Source organism: Lepidochelys olivacea (genome assembly GCF_965140295.1).
Source record: "Lepidochelys olivacea isolate rLepOli2 genome assembly, chromosome: 16".
Taxonomy (NCBI): Eukaryota; Metazoa; Chordata; order Testudines; family Cheloniidae; genus Lepidochelys; species Lepidochelys olivacea.
This window is the reverse complement of record NC_140426.1, coordinates 4,622,180-4,647,862: the sequence shown is the minus strand read 5'-3', so window position 1 is coordinate 4,647,862 and position 25,683 is coordinate 4,622,180. Positions and strand designations below refer to the sequence as shown.

Below are 25,683 nucleotides of genomic sequence, written 5' to 3'. Positions count from 1 at the left end.
CTCCCTTCCCCTCAACTGTGGTTTCTATCCCCCTCACATCTCCCCAGCTGTGCACACATGCATAGAAAACTATTCAAGTCCAACATTTACAAATCAGACATTATTCCACACTGCTGATCTCCTTGCAAGCCATCTGCACTCTGACTTCACTACCTACACAGATCCATCCAGGTGAGCTAATACTCACCGTGCTGGTGTGTGTCTATTTTCAGAATGGATGATATAACTATCGCCTTATGTCAGTGTTTCCCAAAAGTGGGTCTCAACCGACCCCTGGATCGCGGGAAGGTTTAGGTAGGTTGCAGGCCTGATTTGGAGAGGAGGAGACTGGAGAGGGAGCCTGCACAGTGGTGGCTCCTGTCCCACAGGGCTGGGCCCATCTCCCTATTCTGGGCATTGGAGATCGAGCCTGCTCCACACTCACCCCCACAGCAGCAGTCCCTGTCCCAGGGGGCTGGACCTGGCTCTCCAGGCATTGCGACCTGCTGCACGGCATTGCAGCACCACTCAGGTTTGGCTCAGCTGTGGAGGGGCGATCTCCAATGCCCCTGCAGGACCTCTCCTCTGCACTGGAATTAGGGCTGCAGTGCCAGGGCAGAGGGTACTGCTATGGGTGGTCAGTGCCACAGCCTCAGAGGAGCAAGGAAAAGGCGACAGCAGCGGAGGACACTGCCGACTTACGGGTTTTGGCCCCTGGGTGGGTCTCAAAAAGAGAAAATGTAGCTGCTGAATTGCTTAAGTAAAAATTGCTTAAGTGTTTTGGAACCACTACCCTGTGTGTCACAATTATTACTTGTGCACGTATTTCACCTAGTGCCCCTCTGGGTCTCAAGAAATGTTTTATTAGAAATAAGAGATGCTGCAATTGCCTACGAGAAAACATTCATTTAAATGCCTATTGAAAAAGAATTCTAAAAAAATGTACCTGCATAAACTGATGCCCAATGTGAGACTAATGGACCTAATAAAACTAGATATGGCGCCTTCTTCACCTTTCACTAACCTTTACGATGGCAAAATTCCACAATATTCATTTAGTAACAAACAGCGATTAACACCTGATTGGAAAGAACCACTTTCCTGGGATGTAGCAAAGATCATCCAAACGTGGGGGGGGAGGGAGAGGAGGAGAATGGAGGGAAAAAAATGGACTGATTTTAATTGACTGATCTTGAGAAATGTTGCGCTCCTATAACTGCCGATGAAGTCAGCAGAGGTATGTGGGGGTGGGGGGGGGTGTAGGCCTTCAGCACCACCCAGCCCCTAAAACAGGAAAAGTTTTTGAAACAAGCATTAAAGATTTGAGTTTTCTGTCTTTCTCCTTTTCCTTTCACTCCATCTCCCACATCTAGTGGAACTATTTAATGCCACAAAGTGTTTCGGGGACACTTTGTGAGAGGAACAGCACACAAAACAAAGGGCTAGTACTGTGTGGTTACAGGTTCATTCCTCTGCACACAACAGCAGGAATGATGCCGCTCTCAGGGCACGGACGTTTCCAACCCGAGAGATTATTCCCCGCCCTCGTATTTCCGCACCCCCAAACCTTCAAGCTCCTACTCACTGTTATACTGGACCCCCTTGGCAAACCTCCTCTGCAGAGCCTGGTTCATGGACTGCAGCCCTGCAGGGATGTTCTTGTCGCGGACGGGAGCCTGGTCCGAGCCCACGAGTTTCTTCAGGGCCGAGAACATCTTCCTCGCCCCCCGCCTTCCCAGGGGCGCGGACCCTGAACAGCGCGCAGGAAACGCGCCTCCCGCCGGAGCTCGGCAGCCGCCCGCCCAGGGCAGCGCGCGGGGCGGGGCGGGGCGCGGGCGGTTTATGGGGCCATCGGGGGCCCAAGCAGACACAGTTCTGTGCCGGGGGAGGAATCACCCCGTCGCACTCCCAGGCCTGCCCCCCGGCGCGGGCTGCGGGGCAGGACGCGGGCGGCAGCTCGGGGCTGGCCCCGCACAGACCGAGCGGGCGGGGAGGTCCCGGCGCTGCGTCGGGAGGTTAACGCCGCATCCCCGGTCCTGGGGCAGAGAGCGGCGTGGCCGAGTCTCGACGCTGCCCAGGGCTCCTCTGGGTCGGGCTCAGCCCCGCCAGCCCCTCGCAGGCGCCGCCGGCCGCCGACATAAGAGACATGGCTCGGCCCCCAGCGCGGCCGCCATCTTGATCCTGTCGCTTTAAGGAGAGAGGGACGCGCGCAGCCAGCGCAGCTACGGAACGGCGCGCGGGACAAGAGAGTGACCCTGACGCACAGCGGCCCGCCGTCCTATCCAGCCCCGCCCACTCAGCCATGCCCCGGCCCCGCATCCCGCCCCTCCCCACCATCCTGCCCAGCTCTGCCCACGCAGCCCCGCCCCCGCCGCACTGGCCCCGCCCCCTTCCCGCGCGTCAAGCCGGGCTCGCGCACGGCAGTGCGGGCCGCGAGCCCGGCCGCGGGGTGGCGGGCGCTGGGCGCTCGGGTTGCCGCGCGGGCCGGGGCTGGCGGGCCCGGCTGGGTTATGGACTTTCCCGCTCCCAGAAAGAGGGAGCGGGCCCGAGTCGCCTGCAGTGGGGTCGGGGCTCCCTGTCGGGGTTCCCGGGGCGGGCTGTCGAAGGGAGACGGGCCGCGGCGTGGCCTCCGGGCGGGGAGCCGGGGTAGCCCTGGCCTTCTCCTGTGGAGGTGGCTTGCTTTTCCCCTGCATTTCAAAGGCGATAACCCTACTCAGCACCTGACAGGATTGGGCCCTCACCAGCCCAGCCGCGGCGCTGACCGCTTCTCGTGGCGCTGACCGGGCCTGGGCAGCATGAGGCCAGCCCAGCAAAGTGAAGAGCTTTATTAAGTCTGAAATAAATTCGCTTTTGGTGTGAGATGGTGGCACTGGGCCTTAGGTGCCTTTCCGGCCTCCTCGCTGCTTCTTCTTGGCTGCCTTGGTCATGGTTTCAATCAGGCGCACGCCCTGCTTTTTGATCTCGTCCCGGCTGGGCACGTAGCTGTGGTCAATGTCAGCAAAATCAAAGGCATCTGTAAAAGGACAAAGCCTAGTGAAGCAGGCTGGGAAAGCACAAGGCGCTGGAGCAGCTGCTGCTTTTCAGCTGTAACACAAGGGGCTAAATCCCCAGCAGAGGCCCCTAGTATTAGGGCTTATGGCGTCTTTGTAGGCCTCAAGCTGGCAGTGGGCAGCACAATCACATCAGCTTGAAGAAATCTGGTGCTATCCAGCCAAGCACAGTTGTCAGTACATTCATTGCAAGCTACATTCCCATTCCCAGTGCCTCGGACTCTGAGCTGTCAGGACTCAGCTCACTAAAATAACTGCAGTGTTGCCATCTCTCATGCCATATGATGTTTTCTATAAAGCTGCAGCTCCTGGAGCCATGTGATTATGCGTGAATCTCAGCTTTCATTTAAAAGAAACCTAAGTTTCTAGCTGTAGTGGTTGTGGAATAAAGCTCAGAAACTTGAGGCTCCAACAGCAGAAGGTGAATAAACAGACCTCAACATGAATTAGTTTTTAAAATTGCATGAGGTTTAAGGCAATCTGATGCCGTTGGAGGCCTGACTCCTCATTTTTGATGGGGATAGCAATGCTATAACTAGGCAGGAGAATGGCGAGGATGTACATAGAAGGTGAGAGATATTTACCCTTGACTGGAGGTTGCAGAGGAGCAGCCCATAGGATTCACCCATTTCTTACTCTCCTACCATCTTGAAATCCCCTAGACTGTAGTGAGAACCCTTGGCCTTGGAGGGAGGGATGTGGCTCCCCACACACAAACCATGTGAGCCGCAGGACTGACTGGCATCTCCAGTTTTCTAAACCAGCACCAATTTTGTGTTAGTCAGTGGGGGTCCATGTCTGATCCTTCAGTGGAATGCAGTTGATGGGACTCTGAAGTTACAGAGGATGGAGAGGCTGTTGCGAATGTTGCTGAAAGCTCTCCCCAGCAGCTGGCTGGGATCTCCATTCTAACTACAGGTCCTCAGTGCTCTCCCAATTCCAAGATCTTCATACCTCTAACGGCGGCATCTTCATCCTCAAAAGAAATCTTCAGGTTCTGACGCTCATTCCTTGTACTTTCCTCCAGGAAATTCCTAACTTTCACATAGGTCTGTAAAAAAACACTTCAGTTTAAATATTGCATAGGTGGGGAGGGGGACAAGAAGGGGGCAATGGACACAGGGTATGTCTACATTTCCAGCTGAAGAAGTAATTTCCAGGTCAAGGAGACATTACCCGTGTTAGCTATTTGCAAGCTAACATGCTAAACATGGAGCATAGCCGCGGAGGTGCAAGCAGTGAGTGAGGCTAGCCACCGGAGTACAATCCCATCAGAGACATGAGACGTACTCAGTGTGGCAAGTCTTAGCCTATAGCCCAGGAGGGGTCAGCCAACCTGTGTGTAAAGCACCACTAAACTGTGGAGGCTGCTGCGATCACAATGGTCCAATTCATGGCTGGGACACAGAGTCTCTAATTGCTAGATGTTGCTTCTTGATATCCCTGATTTCCACTATTTTTACTGCACGGTGCTAAGATGCTGCTTGGCAGGGGCTTATACACACGTGAAACAAGTGAAAGATAAGGGCAGCTGCAATGTGCCTGGGAGCTCCTGGCAAGTTACCAGTGCAGCCCCTTTGGCTGGGCAAAGTTTGGGCATCTCCAACCTGTCAGCACGACTGTGTTCTGGGACCTCCTCCAGGCTTTAGAGAGAGGAGACCTACTTCCTGGGGACTTCAGTAGCAGTGCCGCTGTCCTGCTGCCTGGGCCCCTCTCAGGGGAAGGCCCCCATGCCTGACCGGGAGGAATAGCACACCTCATTGTTCTCCTCCCTGCTGAAGTTGTAGGATGGAAGGTTGGTCATGACCTTTGTCAAGTGCAGCAGCTTTGTCTCACAGAACTGCAGCTTGTCGTAAGCGTCACTGGTGTCCACGCGAATGTCACCCTAGGGGCAAGGAGACAAAGTGATACAGATGATGCTGCCTCCTGAGATTTCTTCCAGGACCAGTGTCTGGGGTGCAGAGGGAGCCAGCAAGTGGGAACAAACACCCAGGAGGTTCAGGACAGGGGATAAGAGTCCTCGGCAATTGGGGAATTGCTTGCCCAGGCTGGGTGCTGGGCAGAGGGAAATTTATAAAGTGCCTTTCCCCACATGGCTGCAGTCACACCAACTGGGATGTGTTTAAATTAGCATCCGAAAAGCATGTTGGATTTGTGCCCAAACAATAAGAATGGGGCATTTGCCACCTAGCTTCAGCCACACACTGAGCCACACGCTGAGCTTGGCCACCCAGCTTCAGCACTAGGCTCTGCTGAGATCCTCAACTCCCCCTGACCTTGACCTCTCCTGTTCTTTCCAAGGGGCAATGAAAGCTCGTTCTGCCATGGTTGTGTACAGTGAGATTCCATGGTCATGCAGAAGTTGCAGTGCCTTCTCTGTCTGCAACTTCCACATTACTGAACACCTGAACCCCAGCCCCAGCGAAAGCAAAGGAGGCCTGGAGCCCTCCTGCTGCAGAGAAACTGCTGGGATATATATATATATCGGTTCTTTGCCTTTGTTTACTAGGCCTTCTACCCACACAGTTCCAAAGATTCCATCGCTATTAGGGCTGTCGAGTAATCTCAGTTAATTCACATGATTAACTCAAAAAAATTAACTGCGATTTAAAAAATTAATCATGATTAATCACAGTTTTAATCACAATGATAAACAATAGAATACCAATTGAAATTTATTAAGTATTTTGGATGTTTTTCTACATTTTCATATACATTGTATTCTGTGTTGTAATTGAAATCAAAGGGTATATTATTTTTTATTACAAATATTTGCACTGTAAATATGATAAACAAAAGAAACTGCTTTTTTCAATTCACCTCATATGTCATAAATATAAAGGGAAGGGTAACCACCTGTCTGTATACAGTGCTATAAAATCCCTCCTGGCCAGAGGCAAAACCCTTTCACCTGTGGAGGGTTAAGAAGCTAAGATAACCTTGCTTGCACCTGACCAAAATGACCAAAGCTGGGGGGGGAGAACAAAGGGTCTTTCTGTCTGTGCGATGCTTTTGCTGGGACCAGAGCAGGAATGCAGCCTTACAACTCCTGCAAAATTAGTAAGTAATCTAGCTAGAAATGCGTTAGATTTTCTTTTGTTTAATGACTTGTAAAATAAGCTGTGCTGGGTGGAATGTGTATTCCTGTTTTTGTGCCTTTTTGTAACTTAAGGTTTTGCCTAGAGGGATTCTCTATGTTTTGAATCTGATTACCCTGTAAGGTATTTACCAACCTGATTTTACAGAGGTGATTCTTTTACTTTTTCTTTAATTCAAATTCTTCTTTTAAGAACCTGATTGAATTTTCATTGTTCTTAAAATCCAAGGGTTTGGGTCTGTGCTCACCTGTACCAATTGGTGAGGATTATTATCAAGCCTTCCCCAGGAAAGATGGTGTAGGGCATGGGGGGGATATTTTGGGGGAAGACGTCTCCAAGTGGTCTCTTTCCCTGTTCTTTGTTTAAAACTCTTGGTGGTGGCAGCATACTGTTCAAGGACAAGGCAACGTTTGTACCTTGGGGAAGTTTTTAACCTAAGCTGGTAAGAATAAGCTTAGGGGGTCTTTCATGCAGGTCCCCACATCTGTACCCTAGAGTTCAGAGTGGGGAAGGAACCTTGACATCATACAAGTACCGTAGTGCAATCTCTTTGTTGTGAAAGTGCAACTTACAAATGTAGGGGTTTTTGTTACTTAACTGCACTCAAAAACAAAACAATGTCAAACTTCAGAGCCTACAAGTCCACTCAGTCCTACTTCTTGTTCAGCCAATCGCTAAAACATACAAGTTTGTTTACATTTACAGGAGAGAATGCTACCTGCTTCTTATTTACAATGTCACCAGAAAGTGAAAATAGGCACTTGCATGGGACTTTTGTAGCTGGCATTGCAAAGTATTTACGTGCCAAATATGCTAAACATTCGTATGCCCCCTCCATGTTTAGGCCGCCATTCTAGAAGACATGCTTCCATGCTGATGACGCTCGTTAAAAAAATAATGCGTTAATTAAATTTGTGACTGAACTCCTTGGAGGAGAATTTTATGTCCCTTGCTCTATTTTACCTGCATTCTGCCATATATTTCATGTTATAGCAGTCTTGGATGATGACCCAGCACATGTTCATTTTAAGAACACTTTCACTGCAGATTTGACAAAATGCAAAGAAGGTACCAATGTGAGATTTCTAAAGATAACTACAGCACTCGACCCAAGGTTTAAGAATCTGAAATGCCTTCCAAAATCTGAGAGGGACGAGGTGTGGAGCACGCTTTCAGAAGTCTTAAAAGAGCAACGTGCCGATGCAGAAACTACAGAACCCGAACCACCAAAAAAAGAAAATCTACCTTCTGCTGGTGGCATCTGACTCAGATAATGAAAATGAACATGCGTCAGTGTGCACTGCTTTGGATCGTTATCAAGCAGAATCCGTCATCAGCATGGACACATGTCCTCTGGAATGGTAGCTGAAGCATGAGGGGACACATGAATCTTTAGCGCATCTGGCATGTAAATATCTTGCGACACCAGCTACAACAGTGCCATGAGAATGCCTGTTCTCACTTTCGGGTGACATTGTAAACAAGAAGCGGGCAACATTTATCTCCTGTAAATGTAAACAAACTTGTTTGTCTGAGCAATTGGCTGAACAAGAAGTAGGACTGAGTGCATTTGTAGGCTCTGAAGTTTTACATTGTTTTGTTTTTAATGTAGTTTTTTTACATAATTCTACATTTGTAAATTCAACTTTCATGCTAAAGAGATTGCACTACAGTACTTGTATTAGGTGAATTGAAAAATACTATTTCTTTTGTTTTTATACAGTGCAAATACTTTTAATAAAAATAAAGAGAGCACTGTACACTTTGTATTCTGTGTTGTAATTGAAATCAATCTATTTGAAAATGTAAAAAACACACAAATATTTAAATAAATGGTATTCAATTATTGTTTAACTGCGCGATTAATCTCACAATTAATCGCAATGAATTTCTTTAATCGCTTGACAGCCCTAATATATATATTGGTTCTTTGCCTTTGTTTACTAGGCCTTCTACCCACACAATTCCAAAGATATCTATATCTATATCTTTGGAATTGTGTGGGTAGAAGGCCTAGTAAACAAAGGCAAAGAACCAATTACACGACGGAATGAATTATAAATGGTTGCCTATGATTTCTGCAAATTGGAGTTGTTTGTTGATCCAGAGTCCCATGTGAATATAGACATGGTTTTTGCTGGCTCCCCGCATCTTATGATCTTATGATCGAAAGGAATCTCAACTGGCCATCGGGACCATTCTGACCTTTGGACTCTGGTATAGTATATTTGGGGCGTGAATGTGGAGTGAGTAAGGTTTGTTTTGTAATCAATAAAGAGCATTTAGAGTATTATATACAAACGCTGTGTCCGGTATCTGCCTGCTTCCCATCCAGTAGAGAGACTTTATTGCGGGTCTAACAAAACCTTCAAAATATGACCCAGACATAAACTGATGCAGGGAGGCCTGCCTGAGTCTGCAGCCAGCCAGCACGAAGCATGAGCTCTAAGCGGAGTGAACTGCCCCAGTAATCTTTAGGAGGGGAATTACTGTTTGAGTGGAGGGGAAGAGAGCCCTTTTAGGTGATGTCTGCACTGCTTGCATACCCATTCTCTCATCGAGCTAGTACACATACAAATAGCTACGTAGCAGTGGCTGAGCCAAAGCCAGGTGCCTTAGAGGGAATGAACTGTACAGGCAATCAAGTGATCCATCCCCTGCCGTCCAATCCCAGCTTCTGGCTGTCAGAGGCTAGGGACACCCAGATAGGGACGCCAGAACAGGGAAGGCCAAGAGGCCATGGTTTGTCCACTTTTCGCCATGGCCCTGGCCCCTGCCCCTTCTCTTCCCCATGAGGCCCCGTCCCCCGGCCAGCTGGAACCCGGCCGATAAGAGTGTCCAGGGAGCCTGGGCAGCTGTGGGGAGCTGCAGACCATCCATCTACCCAGGGTTGGGAGGCCTGAGAGCAGCTTCCAGCCTGTGTCCTCGTCTCCCAGACCTCCACTCCAGGCAGATGGAGACTCTGCAGCTCCCCACAGCGGCATAGGTGGCTCTTACCATGGCCCAGCTGCAGCTCTTTGGCCCCCAAGGCCCTTCCCCCAGGTCAGGCAAGTTGGAGCCGGGTCAGGGTAAGAGCTGCACAGGCAGCTGTGCCCCCCCCCCACTTTTAGGAAGAATCTGTCACCCCTGCACCCAGAGCATAGGGTTGCATCCCTGAGCATCCTAGCTATTAGCCACCGTTGGACCTCTCCCCCCCTGAACTTAGCTAATTCTTTTTTGAACTCTGCTATAGTTTTGGCCTTTGGAAATGGAAAGAGCATGCAATCTGCTGTGTCTGAATGTGAGGGGGTCTACAGGCCCCACACTGAACCAGGTCTGGGAGCAGAGCAATGCTGGGCTAGGCAAGTGCAGGGCACATTCCCAGTGGAAGAACAATGTAAAAGGACACTGGTAGCCCAGAAAAGCGGGGGAGACACAAGGTGGGCACACCAGGCTGATACTGAGAGCTGTACCAGAAGTGGCAACAGCTATGTGAAGGCTGCTGTAGCAGCATGGAGAGCGAGCGTGCAATACACTGCCACGAGTGAGGGAGAGTACCGCTTCTCCGTGGGAATGACAAGGTGGCGATGGTGATGTAGTGGGTTGGGGGTGAGCCTAGTTACAAGCTCTCAGAGCAAATGACCTGATGCTGAAGAGGTAGGAACAGAGAGCCCTCTCCTGCCCAGCCCAGCCCAGCTCTGCACTGCACTGTGATAGGAAGGGCAGGAAGAAGGGGATTTAGGGCACATACATGGCCAGGCACAGTGATCCCGCACAGGCGAATGAGGAGGTTGTCAACGCCATTTTCAAAGCTGAGCAGAAGCTCCTGATTCTTCTGCGTTTGGGTGTGCACCTGGTGTAGCCGGACCTCTTCCTCCTCCAAATTCTTCTGCAATTCTTCCTCCAGTTTCCTAGAGCTTGAGGGTGAACGCACACACAGAGGCACACATGTTCCATCACACACGCGCGCACACAGAGGCACACATGTTCCATCACACACGCGCGCACACAGAGGCACACATGTTCCATCACACACGCGCGCACACGGGGCCCAGGAAGGCTGTTATTCATTCGGATTATACTTATGGAGCCCCATCCACACAGCATCTGGATGCTCTTTACATGGCTTCGGTAAGCGCTGTCAGACACTGTACAGGAGCACACATGCCACGAATCCTGCACCACAGCAACGTTAAAGGGCAGGCATGGAGGAAATCTAACCCGTGGGCACCTTGACCGAGATTCTGGAGCCTGCAGCTGGGTGGCAGCCTGGGCCATGAAGTGCATCTTACAAGGCCTGGCTTTCATGTGTTTCCAGGAGGGGCAAATTCTGGAAGTGAAGGCCTGCTGCTGAGAATGCCGTGCTCCCTCCAAGAGGGACCCTGGTTCTGCACAGCTATGTGCAGTGGCACTTGTGCGTCTCGGACACATACCAGAACCCTTTGCCCCAGATGCCATGTCATCTCTTTTGCAGCACTGCTGCAAACAGTGCTCAGGATTCCAGCGGAATCAAAGATGTGCCCTGCAGAAATGCAGAGGATGAAGTGGGGGGAAGGGAGCAGGCTGTGAGGATTTAGAGGACATCAGATCCCATCCTCACACCCAGGGCACCAGTAATTATGGGGCTGGCATCAGCCATGGTAGAAAATGCACCCTATGAGCCTGAATTGCACCATGTGCCCTCCTGTCAGAAGCTAAGTCACCAGGGTGAAGAGCCAGGAGCAGATGGTGGCGGCACAGAGCCCAGCCAGCACTGTGCACGGGGTAAATACGTACCTTATGGAGCTTGGGGTCTGATGGAATTTCAGCTCAGCACGTTCCAGTTCCAGCTCCTTCAGCTTGGCCTCCAGCTCCTCACGCTTCTGCTCACACTCCACTATCTGCTGTTGCAGGTTCTCCCCAGTCTTCTGCTGGGCCAGGAACCTCCCTGCGATGTCCTGGCCAGGAGGAGGCATCAAAACAAAATGCATCAGACCAGGAAGAATACAGGACCTATGAGATCCCAGCTCCACTCCCGGAGCGTGGGGGCTTCCACCAGCTAGCCAGCCACGCAAGCCACACCCTGGAGCATGTGAGATCAGCACTGCCCAGTTACAGGGACAGTTCCCACTATTTTGGGGGATCATTGGAGGGACTCCTCAGTAGGAGCAGTGCAGCAACAGGCTGTGGCTTTGGGGTCCCACATTAGACCTCAGCAAAGCCCCTTAGATGTTGCAGGTGACTTCTTAGCCCTTGTCTAAGGCCATCCCTGCCAACTAGGGCCTGGCATCAGTGGGCCAGATCCTGAGCACTGGAGTCACTCCTCAGTCCTTAATCAGGCAACAATTCCAATTCAGAGCTGACTCTGATGCCTCTTTTCCCTTCGCGCATGTCCCAAGAATCTTGTCCCTTCACGACACAGTGTCTGCTGCTACCTTAGCTCTGAAAATCAAACTGCTCTAGTGAGCTGGAGCAAATGGGGAAGGGAAAAGAGCAGCACACTGTCCAGCCACTCTGGGCCAAGGCAGACGGGGGCTCAGACAGCAGCTCCCAGCACACAGGATGCCCTGAGGGAGTCACCAGGATGCTCTCAGCAGTCAGGGCTGTTGAGAGAGACAAGCACTCAGCTCTGGGTGAGTCTGCTCAGGCTTCTGGGGATACCACTCCCTAGATGCTTCAGAGGGTCAACAAGGGCATAAGCATAGTCACGCTGGTATAAATATTACATCCCCTTAGCACAGGCACACTCATGCTCCTAGCAGATCCCGGGCCTGGCGGACAGGACAGGGACATGGGCAGGGCGTGGGGGAAGCTATCCACACCCAGGGGCGCCGGAACAATTTGTACAGTGGGGGTGCTAAGAGCCACTGAATCAAAATGTAAACCCTCTATATGATGAAAACCACTTCAAGCCAGGGGGTGCAGCAGCAACCCCTGAACCCCTAGTTCCAGCACCTGTGCCCACACAGGACAGGAGCTTTCGGCTCCAGGGCTGACAATCCAGCATTACCTCCCTAGTAGCAAAGCCCCCAAGCCCTGAGTGCCTTACCCAGAGGTGTGAGCACTGCACTGCACACTTTATCTTGTCTACATCAGATGTCACTTGGTCTTGATACTCAATCTGGGCTTTGGAGGCCTCCAGCTTTGCACCTAGGCATGGGGAGGAAGCAGCAGAGAGAATACCAAAGTTATATCCCCCAGCCTGGGGCAGGCTTGGCGGCCAGAGGAGGGGATGGAACAGGGCAGGTGTGCAGGGGGTCACAGAATGACATCCAAACAATGGCCAGGGGTTGGAGCAGCAGGAATGAAGAATCTATGGGCAAGGTATAAAATAACAACTGAGTTCAGATAAGAGCTAAAGAGACATTCCCTAAAACCTCCCAGATCTCCCCTACACCAAACACACACAAATCTACAGCAACATGGTAGGGGACAACCCACTTGACAAATGAAACACTAGGTTAAGCATTCCAATACAAAGACAGGATCTCATTAGCTAATCATGCCCTGCTCCTAGCAAGGTCTGTCTCCCTCTTTAATGCCATCCTTGAGCCAGGTCCGTCTGTCCGTCCCCATGCAGGGCCAAAGAAGAAAAACCCTTCCTGGTATGCAGGGGCCCAGAGGTAGCTCCCCGAGGTGTAGTGACAACCGTGTCAAAAGGACCAAGTATCACTTTTATTAAATTTGTATGGGGTTTCCTGGTTCTGCTTGCAGACTAGCTAGGCTAAGGGGGCTCTGTGCAAGGGAAGTGTGCAATCTGGCCCTTGAGTGGCCAGTCTGCAGCCAGCCAGTCTAGAGTGAGGTGAAGTAAGTTGTGTCTCTCTGCCACAGGGAGCAGCCTGCTTTGTCTCTCTCTTGTTTTGGTTCTTGTGTGTTATTGTTCTGGATTCTAAGAAATAAAGTTGTTTGACATTACAATTTCCAGCAAGAGTATTTATGGTTTTTATCTAACTGCTCTATGTGTGTTCCATGAAAATAACACTCCCCACACAGTGGTGCCCCACCAAGAGGCTTAAGTGATGCAGGGAGCCTGGGGTTGCGCTGAATTTCACCCAGGCTTGGGGTCAGTGCTGTCCCCAACAACCTCAGCAAGAGCAGGATGAGGTTGCATGGGAGCAGACATCTCCCAGCCAGAGCTGCCAGTGATGAATACTCATTGAGTGTGTTCTCTGGGAAGAGATCTCAGGCAGAAGAGAAATAGCCACTCCCAGAAACCAGCATTGCCCATCTCCAAGCTGGATATTCACACCCCCTGCTGACACTCTGCCTCAGGCAGCAGCCAACACCTGTTTTCAGAGGCCTTGGGATGCTGCCTGAGCCCTCAGCAGGCTGCACCCTGGAGCAGCTCCCGGAGTTACGAATGCTAAGCCACCAGGATACTGGGCTCCAGTCCTTCCTTTCCATCAGCATGTGCACAGCAGAGGAAGCTTCCAGTAGCAGGCCTGGCCGAAATGCAACCTCACCTTTCAGCGACTCACGCGACATCAGGCCTTGGAAATCCACATTGAGCTCTCGCCTGGCTTGCTGCAAGGGAATTAGAAGCAACTGAATGATTCACCGAAAAGCCTGGGAGGAAATGAGGCACCTGGACCATGCCAAGCCAACTTGGCTTCAGGGCAGAGCCAACCCAAGAGGTTGGGTCCCTGGTAATGATCCAGACTGTTAGGATATAGATATTCAGGCCTGTCTGTAAAGGCCTAGACTCTAAGAATTTAGGTATATTCTTATCACTTGGCTAGTGATAGAGGTATAAAAGAAAGAATCAAAATCACTGTCTGCCAGTGTAAGGGCCTTCTCTTACTGTGACAGTCTGAGGCCCTGTTCTTAGGCTAAGGCCTTTGGCTAAGCAGCAGAGGCAGCCATAAGCTGGGAAGCGAACGGTCACATCCTCACTTTCCAAACTAGTCACACTGAAATAAGGTGCTATTGGGCTGTCAGGCACTATCAGGACAGGATTGTATTCCTATCACCTCCAGAGAAAGGGAAGTGCCTAGAAAATGTAAAAGGAAACTTAGTTTGATAGCATCCTGTCTGGCAAGAACTCACTTATCAATAGCTGGGATGTGAAATCCTCACTTCTGTATTGTTTTGTCATTATAGTTCCCACTTTGCTGTTGTTTGTCTGTATAATCTCTGTCTGGTTCTGTGATTGTTCCTGTCTGCTGTATAATTAATTTTGCTGGGTGTAAACTAATTGAGGTGGTGGGATATAATTGGTTACATAATCATGTTACAATATGTTAGGATTGGTTAGTTAAATTTCAGGAAAATGATTGGTTAAGGTATAGCTAAGCAGAACTCAAGTTTTACTATATAATCTGTAGTCAATGAGGAAGTGACTGGGGTGTGGGTGGGGGTGGGCATGTGGGTGTGTGAGATGGGAACAGAGAATGGGGGTAAGAAAATTGGAATCATGTTTTGCTAAAGGGGGAGATGGAAACAGGGAATGGGGGTAAGAAAATTGGAATCATGTTTTGCTAAAGGGGGAGATGGAAACAGGGAATGGGGGTAAGAAAATTGGAATCATGTTTTGCTAAAGGGGGAAATGGGAACAGGGAATGGGAGTAAGGAAGTTGGAATCATGCTTGGCTAAGGGCAGGAATCGGAACAGGGACACAGGTGTAAGGCTCTGTAGTGTCAGAGCTGGGAAGGAGGATACTAAGGAAGGAAACTGGAATCATGCTTGCAGGAAGTTCACCCCAATAAACATCGAATTGTTTGCACCTTTGGACTTCGGGTATTGTTGCTCTCTGTTCATGCGAGAAGGACCAGGGAAGTAAGTGGGTGAAGGAATAAGCCCCCTAACACAGACATGTAGCTTCTCTCAGCCGGGGGGATCCCAAAGCACTTTATAGACAGGGGCCAGGTTCTGGCTAGATTATGTGCTTATCTGGCCCCCATCACCACAGTGTCTGGCTGCCTCCCAATCTCTAATGTTTTTACCCTGTGCGGCAGTGCAGGAGTATTATCCCCATTGTACAGACAAGGAGCTGAGGCCCAAGGACTTGCCTATGGTCACCCAGGGTATCTGTGGAGGAGTAGGCAGGTGAATTCAGGTCTTCCAGTTCCTAGGGCAGCACCTGAACCACGGGATGATCCTTCCCGTCAGATCTCACGTCCACCAATGTAACTCCAGAGTAAATCCACTGTCGCCTCCCAGTCTGAGGCCCCTTGTACCTTGCATTGTCGCTGACACCAGGGAAGAGAAACTGTAAAATGCCACTGTTGTGTTTCACACCCACTCTGCCAAGGTGTCAGTCCTGACACAAGTGTAGGGTCACAGGGATCAGGCCCAGCACACGTGGCCATCAGTCATTGAGTCAATGTACCGATCCTGCACCAGCAACCTCCTGCAGCTTTCTGGCTCGGCAGAGAAGGACAATTTCTCCAAGGGACCCTGAAGGGGGAGCCTTAAGTAGGTGAATGTCATTACCCAAGCTGGGGCCTGCCCGGCACCAGGGATAACAACTCATTTCTGGTATGAGGAAGAGGATGGTCCTGCAGTTATAGTACAGCGCTAGGACTCCTGGGTCCTAGTCCCAGCTCTACCACACGCTCATTTTGTGACCTGGCAGAAGTCACTGTCCCTCTCTGTGCCTCAGTTTCCACACCTGTAAAGTGGGGATAATGGTACTGATCTACCTCACGGGAGGTTGAGAGGCTTCAGTCTTTCTGTTTGAAGACCCATGACTGGAAGGAGCGATGAGGGCAAAGGATGATTGTAACCAAGAGCCAGGACTTGGGTTTCTGGCTCATCCAAAGAGCACCATTTCCAGCAGCAGCCCTGCTGACTCAAAGGAGAGAATCGCCTAGGACAGGTCCATCTGCAGCGGCTGGAGTCAGGGCAAGGGCTACATTACCCCCACTGCTCCCCGTGGAGTTCACTCTCCCACCCAAGCACTGGCTGTGCTTAGCTTCTGGGAGCTGAAGAGACCCCAGCCCAACGCCGCACTTTTCACATTGGATTCCATCAGTCAAGCCACAGGAGTTGATGTTCACTGGGCAGCTGCTCACCCCAAAGGCATCCTGTGCTAGGGGCTGTCAGGGTCGAGAAGGCCATAAATATTCCCCTGCTGGGGCAAATTTCCCATTCATGATCCCCAAGCCAGGCACACAGCGTGAGCTCACTTGCCCTTCTGCGCCCATAGCTCATGTGGACTCACCACTCTCCTGTGCCGCTCGCTCGCATCCTTGACCCGGATCCTGTCGATCTGCTTCTTTTGGAAGTTTAGGGAATTCTCCCTGAACTTTCTCTCTGCAATGAACTCAGTTTCCATATTGAACATGTCCGCCTGGAGTGTGGCACAGTCAGGGAAGGGAATAACAATTATCACATCAATAAAGCCTCTTCCATGCCAAAGTACTGCACAAGCTGCATCCCCACTGCACTGCTACAATGCAGCCACCTCTGGGGCAGAGGGTGGCAGACAACTGGCCCATAGTGCACTGCACAGCATGGCCAAGGATGCCTCGGCAAGCCCCTACATCCTATGAAATGTGCCGTGGGATCTTTAGAGCCTGGGCAGGGCAGCCAGGGCCTCAGCTTTTAAGCTCTTTTCCAAAAGATTCTCCACAAAATAAATTGCCAGGGACACTGAAGCAGCCAGGGTTTGAACCCGTCTGGGTATTTCATACCTAGTACTTTCAGCAAGCTGTCCCCAGCACCCAGGTGTGGGGTGGCTCTAGGGCAGTGGGAGCCTGGTGGGCACTGGAATCCCCCACTCAGTTTGTTCTGCTCTTTATGGCAAGAAAATTAACCGGAGTAGGGGCCTAAGTCATTCCTAGAAAGGTCACTGCATACAACAGATGCTGCAGCCCTTGAGCCAGGACCTCTCCCAACATGCCCAGTACCTGATTCCCAAGCAGAGTTCTCACCTTGGCTGCCTCTGTCGCTTCGGTGGCATCCACAGCCATCAGTCTCATGCCCTTCAGCTCCACCTGGTAGACTTCTACCATGTGCTGAAGGACGTTCAGCTGCAAAGGGAGCTGGGCTAATTCCTACGCACAGAGACACAGACAGCAATTATCACGACCTATAGCACATGCTGGTGCAGTACAACCCTGTGCCCCCACCCAGCATAATGGAGAATCAATGAACCAGCTCTCGAATCAACAAGGAACTCAACGGCAAAACTCCTGGGCCAGATTCTCGCCTGCACAACATGGGTACGGGGAAGGGGCGTTGGATGCTAAGGGACCACAGACCAACTAAGAACAACTGTAAGGGAGCAAAGTTTCACCCCATCCTACTCTGTTTCCCCTCACTCCCATTACATCTCCTCTCTCTCCTGACACAGCCCCTATGTTGGTGGGGCAGAGCCGGCTCCAAAGAAATTCCCAACTGGCCAGATCATACCACACCTAGTACCACTCATGTAAAGAACAGGGGCTTGGGGTGCTTTTAGCTCCCCAGAATTTAGGGATTGCATTAATAAATCAAGGAGGCACAGAGTTTGGAACCAGAGCTTGTTTAGCTCACAAATTTAGTCCTGGCACAAAACTGCTCACAAAAAACATAAAACAGGAATAAAAAGAACAATTTACAAATGTGAAAAAGTTGCAAACAATGATTTTTGCTCTGCATTGCTTGCAATGAATTCTTCTGCAACATCTGTAAATTATCAGCTTTGTCCTTGTGTACATGTAAAAAATCACACACCGTTGAGCTGTGATTGTCCCATTGTGGATCAAAGCCATAGTTTAACACGCTGAAGAGTGCTGAAACTACCTTCACTTACACCATTGGTTGCTGTTCCAGCAAAATCAGGTATATCAACTTCACTGCTTTGGAAAACAGCCAATGTTTGGTTTGGCAGAGCAAGCTGAGATATTTATGAACAGCCTTCACCAATCTTTCTGTAAGATGACAGTTGACTTGAAATAGATGAGGCTGAGTAACCAGTTGATCATGGTCGAAATCGGAACAATACCTCTGTAGCACATCTTGAAATTGCGTCCCTGTTACAGTTCGTGTTGTTATGAGCGTATTATTTTTAATAATTTGTAGCCTCTCTGTTCAAATCTTGATTGAACACTAAACGTGTAAAATAAATTACTTTGAAGTAGATGTACTTATCAAATTTCTTTGTGTATTTGGGTAGCTGAGTTCACCTGTTCCTATTTGCATTTTCTTCAGAACTTTTCTCTTTCTTGGAAGCTTGTGCCTTCTATCTTCAATTTCAAACTTCTCTGGCAGATTTTCTCCCAGAATAAGTTGTAGTTTTCATCCGATTGGATGGACTGAAGTGAATTCAGTGTCATTTTCATATGGGATTGACCTTCTATTGCTGAAACGTCTGACCCTTGCAGAATATGATACATTGTCTACTGTTTTTAGGACTTCTCAACCTAGTTCAATACCAAGAGGAAATTTAACTTTTTCATTTGAATTCTGAGCTCTAATTTCAGGATCTTTCATTGCGTCCTTTGCAACCTCTCAAGTTGTACACAGTGAAAAGTAGCTCTCAAATGAAGCCAATGCTTCTGCACAGAGAGTCCATTGCTGGACAGAGGACACAGATGTTTGGTGGTGTACTGAACACTTCATATTTTATGTCCTGAAGTACAGCATCTTGTTGGGGTGACTTTTTTACATCATTTTGTAATTTCATAAGTGGTTTCAAGAGTATCTTTCAGGATAGAATTGTCACAGACATTGCAACCCCATGCAGTAGCTTTGGGGATCATTGTATTAAACTTATGAATGGTTTCTATATGTTTGTGTTCTGCTCCGGGGAAGGGTTACCACAGCGCCTCCAGGAACTAAAAACAGAGGGCGTGGTTACTCCTGGGGATTGGAAACAACCCCAAAGAAGCACCACCCTGGGGTGGTTTGCATATACTGGCTCATGCTGGGTTTTCCACAGATTAGAAAAAAAGAAAGGGTTTTTGGTATAAAAGGATGAGCTTGAACTGATCCAGGGCCTTCTCTCCAATCTGGCAAATGGATGTGAACTTTTGTCCAAGGGGCCCCAATCCTGCTGAAGGGTTGGGAGGACCTTGACCTTTGCCCCAAAAGACTGAGGGTGACTCCTGGTATAATTATGGGTGTTTATATCTGTTTACTGTTTTTATACTTCTTTTTCTCTGTGATGCTTTTACCTCAAGAATAAAGGTGCTTGCCTAGAAAGAGCTGGGTTATAGCTTGTAAGTGTTGACAGTACACTGGTCATCGCCTTCAGAGACAAAGCAAAGCACAGGGACTGGCCTGCAGGCAGACTGGCTTGCTGAGTATATCACAGTGTAAGGCAGGGAGCTGTGCAGAATTAACCCCCCACTCTCCCAGGCAGAATGAAGTGGAACAAAGGACCCTGCCCAGAGACAGGTGATGGCTAGAAGCCTGAAACTTTAAGTGCACACCCTCCAGGGGGAGTACAGATGCAGTTACCTCTGAAACTGCAACAAGTATTATTTTTAATAGCATCCTGACATGCTTATGATTCCTCCTGTTGAAATCTGGTTGCTGCACCTGATACAACCTGGCATATTAATGGCACCAACCCAGCATTGTCCATGACAGTTGTTGATCCTCAGATTTAGGCACAATAATACCTTTAATAACTGATACCATTACCTCTGTCAATGTGCAGGCCACATTGTACAATGCAATGAACTCCTCATGCACATTCGTCTCATCACCGACATATTGTAGGCATAAAGCCACTTGTTCTTTGTTGGAGAAATCCGTTGTTTCATCCATCATCACTGTACACTTCTGCCCAGAAACCCTCTCAGAAATCTGCCTTCCCACTTTAAGAGCCACCATGTCTATTAGCTCATTTTTAATAACTGAGCTTGGGAATTTGTCTTGACTCTTTTTCAGCCCCTTTGAAATACCAGAATCACATTCTGTCTGCAAGCAATACAGCTGAATACAGCTACAGTTGAACTCTCCAGGTAAGGCCCATTTTTGGGTTGTTCAGTATAAGGGTCTTCCAATGCAAGTCCCTGTCTGGCAAGATACCACGTATGACTTAGTATTTCCATTAGGATCTTCTGGTTTTATTCTTTCTTCTGAGAGTACTGAAAACTTAGCATGACCCTGACATTCTCTGGGTCTTTTGAAGAACATCAACCACTGAGCCACTGAAAACCATGAAACCAAGATGAGCAGAGAGAACAGTCTTTTCCCCAAAGGGATCTGCAGGGAAAGACTTATGTCATGGCTGATGAGATGTCTCAGAAATGCTAGCGGGCATTTGGTTTCTGTTACAAATGATAGTGAGACAGCTTAGTTTTATAACCAGCAGGGATTGATCCACTCCTTGGTTGGAAGCGTTGGTTCCTCCTGTTTTAAGTGATTTCATTTCAGCCTTGAAAATATCCACTTTGTTTCTGTACTTCATGCAGTCACTGCTCACTTAGTGAGAAAGGCATAGGATTGCAGAATTGAAACACACACACACAATCTCTCCTGGTAAATTGAAACATTTAGATGGCCTCTTGGTTTCTGAGTCACTGTGTACTTTAGAGGTCCGTCTAGAAGGAGGCAGAAAGAAGAAAGCGAACAGCCTACACCTGATCTGTTGGTTACTGAATGTAAGGGGACTGTTGGCCCCTTACTAAAACTCGTGAGGTTTTTTTGGTTGGCCATCTCCCAGTACCAAAAGGAAGGGGAAGGGAAGGTGGGAAATCAGGACCCTGAGACTGACAGTCCCCAAGAGCAATGGGGAGAGGCCAATGCTTCAGATCAGTCTGATTGACAAGGTGAGCAGGCTAATGAGGAAGTCAGGAGACCAGGGGGGTCCTGTCCTCCAGGTGAGCTGGAATTGCCTGGGTCGGACAGTGTTGGGCCAAGATAAGGGGAGAGCAGGGGCCTGAGCTGAGCTGTGGAGCAGGGCCGTGTCAGCCAGAGAAGCAGCCCAGGGAGCAGACCTGCACTGGGAGCAGAGGGGCCAGAGGAGCGGCCCAGGGAGCTGCGTTGAAGGCAGAGCAGCATCAGGGCTGTGGCACAGTGGGGTTGGGGCTGGGGCTGGAGCAGTCTGGAGCTGGGTGCAGGGAGCTGCTGGGAAGAGTGCTGGGGGACCCTGGGCAGGGGGCCTAGTGCAAGAAGACACCCCCAGCCAGAGGCTTTGCAGGCCAGACTTAGAGGGGAAATGTAACCCCGATGGGGGAGCGGGGCTGAGGCTGGGAAGAAGGGTCCTGCCACCTGGAGCCTGAGGGCATGTGGCCACCACCAGAGCAAGTATCCAACCTGCAGCATCCTTGCAGCACAGCCAGAGCCTGGGCAGGGGCTTGGGCTGGGGGAGGGACAGACTGAACTGCCCAGACGCTCCAGAGACGCTGGTTGTGACGTCCCCGGGCCACAGAGCGTGGCGACGGGTTTTCCTTTCACCTTTCCCATTTTTTCCTTATTTTTAAAACTGATTCCTGTTTAATAAATTGAATTTGCTTTGAACTGTATGGAACGATCAGTGGGTCAGGGAAGCATCCAGAGCACAGAGAGCACCCCGGAGTGGGGGCACCCTAGTCTCTGTCCTGCGTGACCACAACAAGGTGGGGGGTCGAGCCCCCCAGGAATCCTGGGCCCAGCCTTGTTTGGGTTATGAGGACTCTGCCACCCAGGAGAGTGGAAGGGAGCCCTCGAGGTCAGGCAGGCCTCGGGGTAAAGGGAGTGGGAGCGAGGACTCAGATCCTTTCGCTAGCCCACTTCACTGGTGTAGTGTATAAGCAGGGAAATTCCCCACACTAATGGGACCATTCCCCCGCTTACATGTAGCAGGCTTTGCTCAGGGGCCAGTAGACCTAGTAGTCAATCTGCGGCAGTCTCTCCGAGCCTTGAGGCAGTTCTTCCAGGCACTCTGGGGGCCCAGCAGCCAACCCACAGTTCGTCACCTGCCACCCAGGAGGCCAGGGGAAGAGAGAAGGAAGCACAGGAGGACCTGGCCCCTCCTTGTCCCCCAGGTCTGGCCCAGGGCCCAAGCAGAGAGAGGCAAGGGGTGACTCAGTTCCTTCCAGCTGCCATTCCAGCTCAGCCTCCCCTGGGCCACTTCCTACCTTCCCTGTTTCCCTTCAGTTTGGGGCATGGCTCCAGCCTTATGTCTACACAGTCTTGCTAGTTGAGGGCTTCAGTTGAGGTGGGGGAGATGTTTCCCAGCTCACCCTCAGAGTCCAGTAGTCCCCACTTAGTTGCAGGAAGTGGATTCTGGGTGAGTCTGACTCACAGTCCCAGTCCTTCCCCGATCCATTGCTCTGCTCAGTGGCTGCAGCCAGTCTTTCCTCCTTGCACGCTCCTCCTGCCAGACTGCCAGGGCTCCATGCCCAGCAGCTGTTGGGGGAAAGGCCTTCTTGGCCCAATACTGCTCCCCCACTCCTCTGCCCTTAGTGGGGGCTGTCTTATGCTGGGAAGCCACTCTTCTGTTCTCTTTACATGGCCCTCGGGTGCCTCCTCAACCAGCGACTCTGACAAGAAGAGGGAAGCTGGAGCCCTTTGCCACCCAGGTGAAGGATCCTGGGCCAGAGGCTGCACAAGAACAGGTGAAGGATCCTGGCACTTAGATGTCTGGCCTGGCCTCCCCTATCCCTTTGTGAAAAGAGCACATGCAACTCAGCACAGGGCAGGAAAAAGAGAAGAGCCAGTCAGGTGGCTCTGGGAGCCAGCCCCAGAGGAATGGCCACTGGCTGGACCTGTGGCTGGACCTGTCTGGACCTGTCTCAGGTCTCCTTCATGAGAGAGGATCTGGATTCCAAAGTCATTGTGCACCGAAGAAGAGAGAAGAGAGCTGCAGGAAGAGGGGGAGAAGCACAGATGGGGGTCTCACCCAGGCACTCAGAATTCCCCCTCACAAGAAGAAGAGGCCCTGCTTGCTGAGCCATTTCCCAGCCAGGGAAGAAAGGAGTCAGAGCCTGGCACAGGAGAAACCTTCCCCATCCCTGATGACCAAGGGCCAGCTAATACCAAGGGACATGAAGCAACCCTCAGAGTCCCCCCTGGATTCAAGAGAACAGAGTTATCAGCAGACTGTGCCTACTACAATAATTACATCATGTCAGAATGAGAATCTGCAGCTGTTATTTGATTATTTTTCACTCTAGCCCCTTTCCCCTCCCCCTCCAAATAGACAGGCCTTGTCTACCCCTGCAGACGGTGCAAAGGGGCAGAACGGGAGCTGACTCTGGATCTTCAAAATACAGTTGTGTTTTCCAAACAGCTCCATGCAGCATGCTTTGTTGTCCTCTCCTTGAAGCGTTACCCCCTGCAATGCTGCACACCACCTGCTTCTGGTTTCTCAATGCCTGCCAGACTGCAAATCACACCCCCAACAGCTCCTGGCTTTCTCACTGCAGCATTGCCCAGCCCATGCTTTGCAATAACATACACTACAGCAGAGGTTCTCAAACTGTGATCCGTGGACCACCAGTGGTCCACGAGCTCCATGCAGCTGGTCCGCAGATAGTTCCCTCTAAGGTGCGTGCCTGGATGGCCGCACACAAGAGGATGAAGGGCCATGCACCTAATTAGTGAAGCCGTGCAGGCATGGCTCCACTAATTAGGTGCTTGGATCCTGGGGAAGATGCACATGTAAGGTGAGGTGGTGGCCATGTGGGGCAGGGGGCAGTGGGGAGAGAAGGAGGGGTGGGGGGAATTTGGGAAGTGCAGTTCTGTGGTGGCCAGAGAAAAAGGTGACCTTTCAGAGCTGCAGCTGCTGGGGAGAGACGGCCCTCCTTCCCAGCCCCAGCTCAGGGGCTGCCACGGCAGGGGAGAGAGGGAGAGACCCTCCTCCTTCTTTTACAGGGGCTGCTGCAGCGGGGGAGAGAAGGCACATCCATCGCATTAGAAAGGTAAGACTACTGGTATTAAAATATGAGTTTTGTACTTTTATTTGTAGAACAAAAAAAGGGTAATTATTAAGGGTTTTTTTATATAGTGCTTTTATCCAAAGCACTTAACAATAGTTAGCTAACGGTACAAACAACATTTGGAAAGATCATTAAGTAGTCCGCCAAGACCCTCAGCAATGTTCAAGTGGTCCGCGAAAAAAAAGTTTGAGAACCACTGCACTACAGATTTCTCGCCACATCACTGCATGGACTGCACACTGCAGATTCCTCACTGCATAACTTCATGGATTGCACACTGCAGATTCCTCTCCACAGCCCTGCATGGACTACACACTGCAGATTCCTCACCGCAGCATTGCATGGCTTGCACACTGCAGATTCCTCACCGCAGTACTGCGTGGACTGCACACTGCTGATTCCTCACCGCAGCATTGCATGGCTTGCACAGTGGTGATTCCTCACCACAGCACTGCATGGCTTGCACAGTGGTGATTCCTCACCACAGCACTGCATGGACTGCACACTGCAGATTCCTCACTGCAGCATTGCATGGACTGCACACTGCAGATTCCTCACTGCAGCATTGCATGGCTTGCACACTGCAGATTCCTCACCGCAGTACTGCGTGGACTGCACACTGCTGATTCCTCACCGCAGCATTGCATGGCTTGCACAGTGGTGATTCCTCACCACAGCACTGCATGGACTGCACACTGCAGATTCCTCACCGCAGCATTGCATGGCTTGCACAGTGCTGATTCCTCACCGCAGCACTGCATGGACTGCACACTGCAGATTTGTCTCCACACCACTGCGTGGACTGTTCTCGGCACACTGAATCTCAGAGATGTCTGCATTTATCGACACAAACTGGTAACATGCATTGCTTGGATTTTTTAACAAGACACTGTTTACACCGACATTCAACATTGGTGACTTCCCAGGACATGAATGTCTGATTGCCTTTTAGACCAAAAATGCCTTTCCCAAGATGAGCCTATTATGATCTGCTGACTTCACCATATTCCCCAATTCTAAAGCTCTCAATCCAGAATGAAAACACATCAGCAGGACTGCGGCTTTTCCAAACACGCGCCAATCATGTTATTGTTCTGGCAGCCCCAGCTTGCACCCTACTGTGGAGACATGTAAGGACAATAGGCAGCTTCTCCAAAGAGAGAGGTTTGCCACCCGTCCGGTTTTCTCCCAGACAATCCGGGTTTCAGCTCGTGTGTCTCGGTGCCATTGGACAGGCCCTGGTGTCCGATGTTTTGATCTGTGAAGAAGGTGGCAACCCGAGGTAGAAGGAAGGAGGCAGCTCAGCAGCAGCTGCCGCCGCTGCCTCCTGCAGTTTGTGGCGGCACATGGTGCTCAGGGGCAGGGCCTTGGGGGAAGAGGCAGAGAAGGGGCAGGGCCTCGAGGGAAGAGGTGGAGCAGGGCGGAGCCTTGGGGGAAGAGGCGAAGAGGGTCAGGGCCTTGGAAGGAAGAGTCAGGGCAGGAGGCGGGGCCTCGGGTGTCTGATTACCAGCCATTAGAAAGGTGGCAGCCCTCCAAAGAGGGCCAGCATGGGGCTTGGAAAGGGAAGCCATCTCACATATCTGGGCCTGTAAATCCCAGAGCCAACTCCCAGGGATAAGGCTGTGGTCCAGGAGACAGGAGCTGCTCTCAGTGAGATGATTCTCACTGGACCAGCACAAGTCCATGGGGCCGGATGCGCTGCATCTGAGAGTGCTAAAGGAGTTGGCGGATGTCATTGCAGAGCCATTGGCCATTATCTTTGAAAACTCATGGCGATCGGGGGAGGTCCCGGACGACTG

The 25,683-nt window shown here is 50.6% G+C and overlaps 2 protein-coding genes across 4 annotated transcripts in view; both read right to left on the bottom strand.

Moving 5' to 3' along the window:
• The window catches only part of RABL6 (RAB, member RAS oncogene family like 6), a 111,895-nt gene extending 109,687 nt beyond the window's left edge, over window positions 1-2,208 (bottom strand). For all 3 annotated transcript variants that reach the window (XM_084650523.1, XM_084650524.1, XM_084650525.1), the window contains exon 1: window positions 1,565-2,208. In XM_084650523.1, coding sequence (XP_084506649.1) covers window positions 1,565-1,694 — 130 coding nt within the window. In that variant the 5' untranslated portion in view covers window positions 1,695-2,208. The remainder of the gene's footprint in view (window positions 1-1,564) is intronic.
• Window positions 2,209-2,854: 646 nt separating this feature from the next.
• Window positions 2,855-25,683, bottom strand: part of CCDC183 (coiled-coil domain containing 183) — a gene marked incomplete at its 5' end in the record, with an annotated part of 29,507 nt that continues 6,678 nt past the window's right edge. The window contains 9 exons of the mRNA XM_084650325.1: window positions 2,855-2,992; window positions 3,984-4,080; window positions 4,786-4,914; window positions 9,858-10,023; window positions 10,883-11,043; window positions 12,135-12,235; window positions 13,549-13,609; window positions 16,252-16,377; window positions 16,961-17,083. Coding sequence (XP_084506451.1) covers window positions 2,856-2,992; window positions 3,984-4,080; window positions 4,786-4,914; window positions 9,858-10,023; window positions 10,883-11,043; window positions 12,135-12,235; window positions 13,549-13,609; window positions 16,252-16,377; window positions 16,961-17,083 — 1,101 coding nt within the window. The 3' untranslated portion in view covers window position 2,855. The remainder of the gene's footprint in view (window positions 2,993-3,983; window positions 4,081-4,785; window positions 4,915-9,857; window positions 10,024-10,882; window positions 11,044-12,134; window positions 12,236-13,548; window positions 13,610-16,251; window positions 16,378-16,960; window positions 17,084-25,683) is intronic.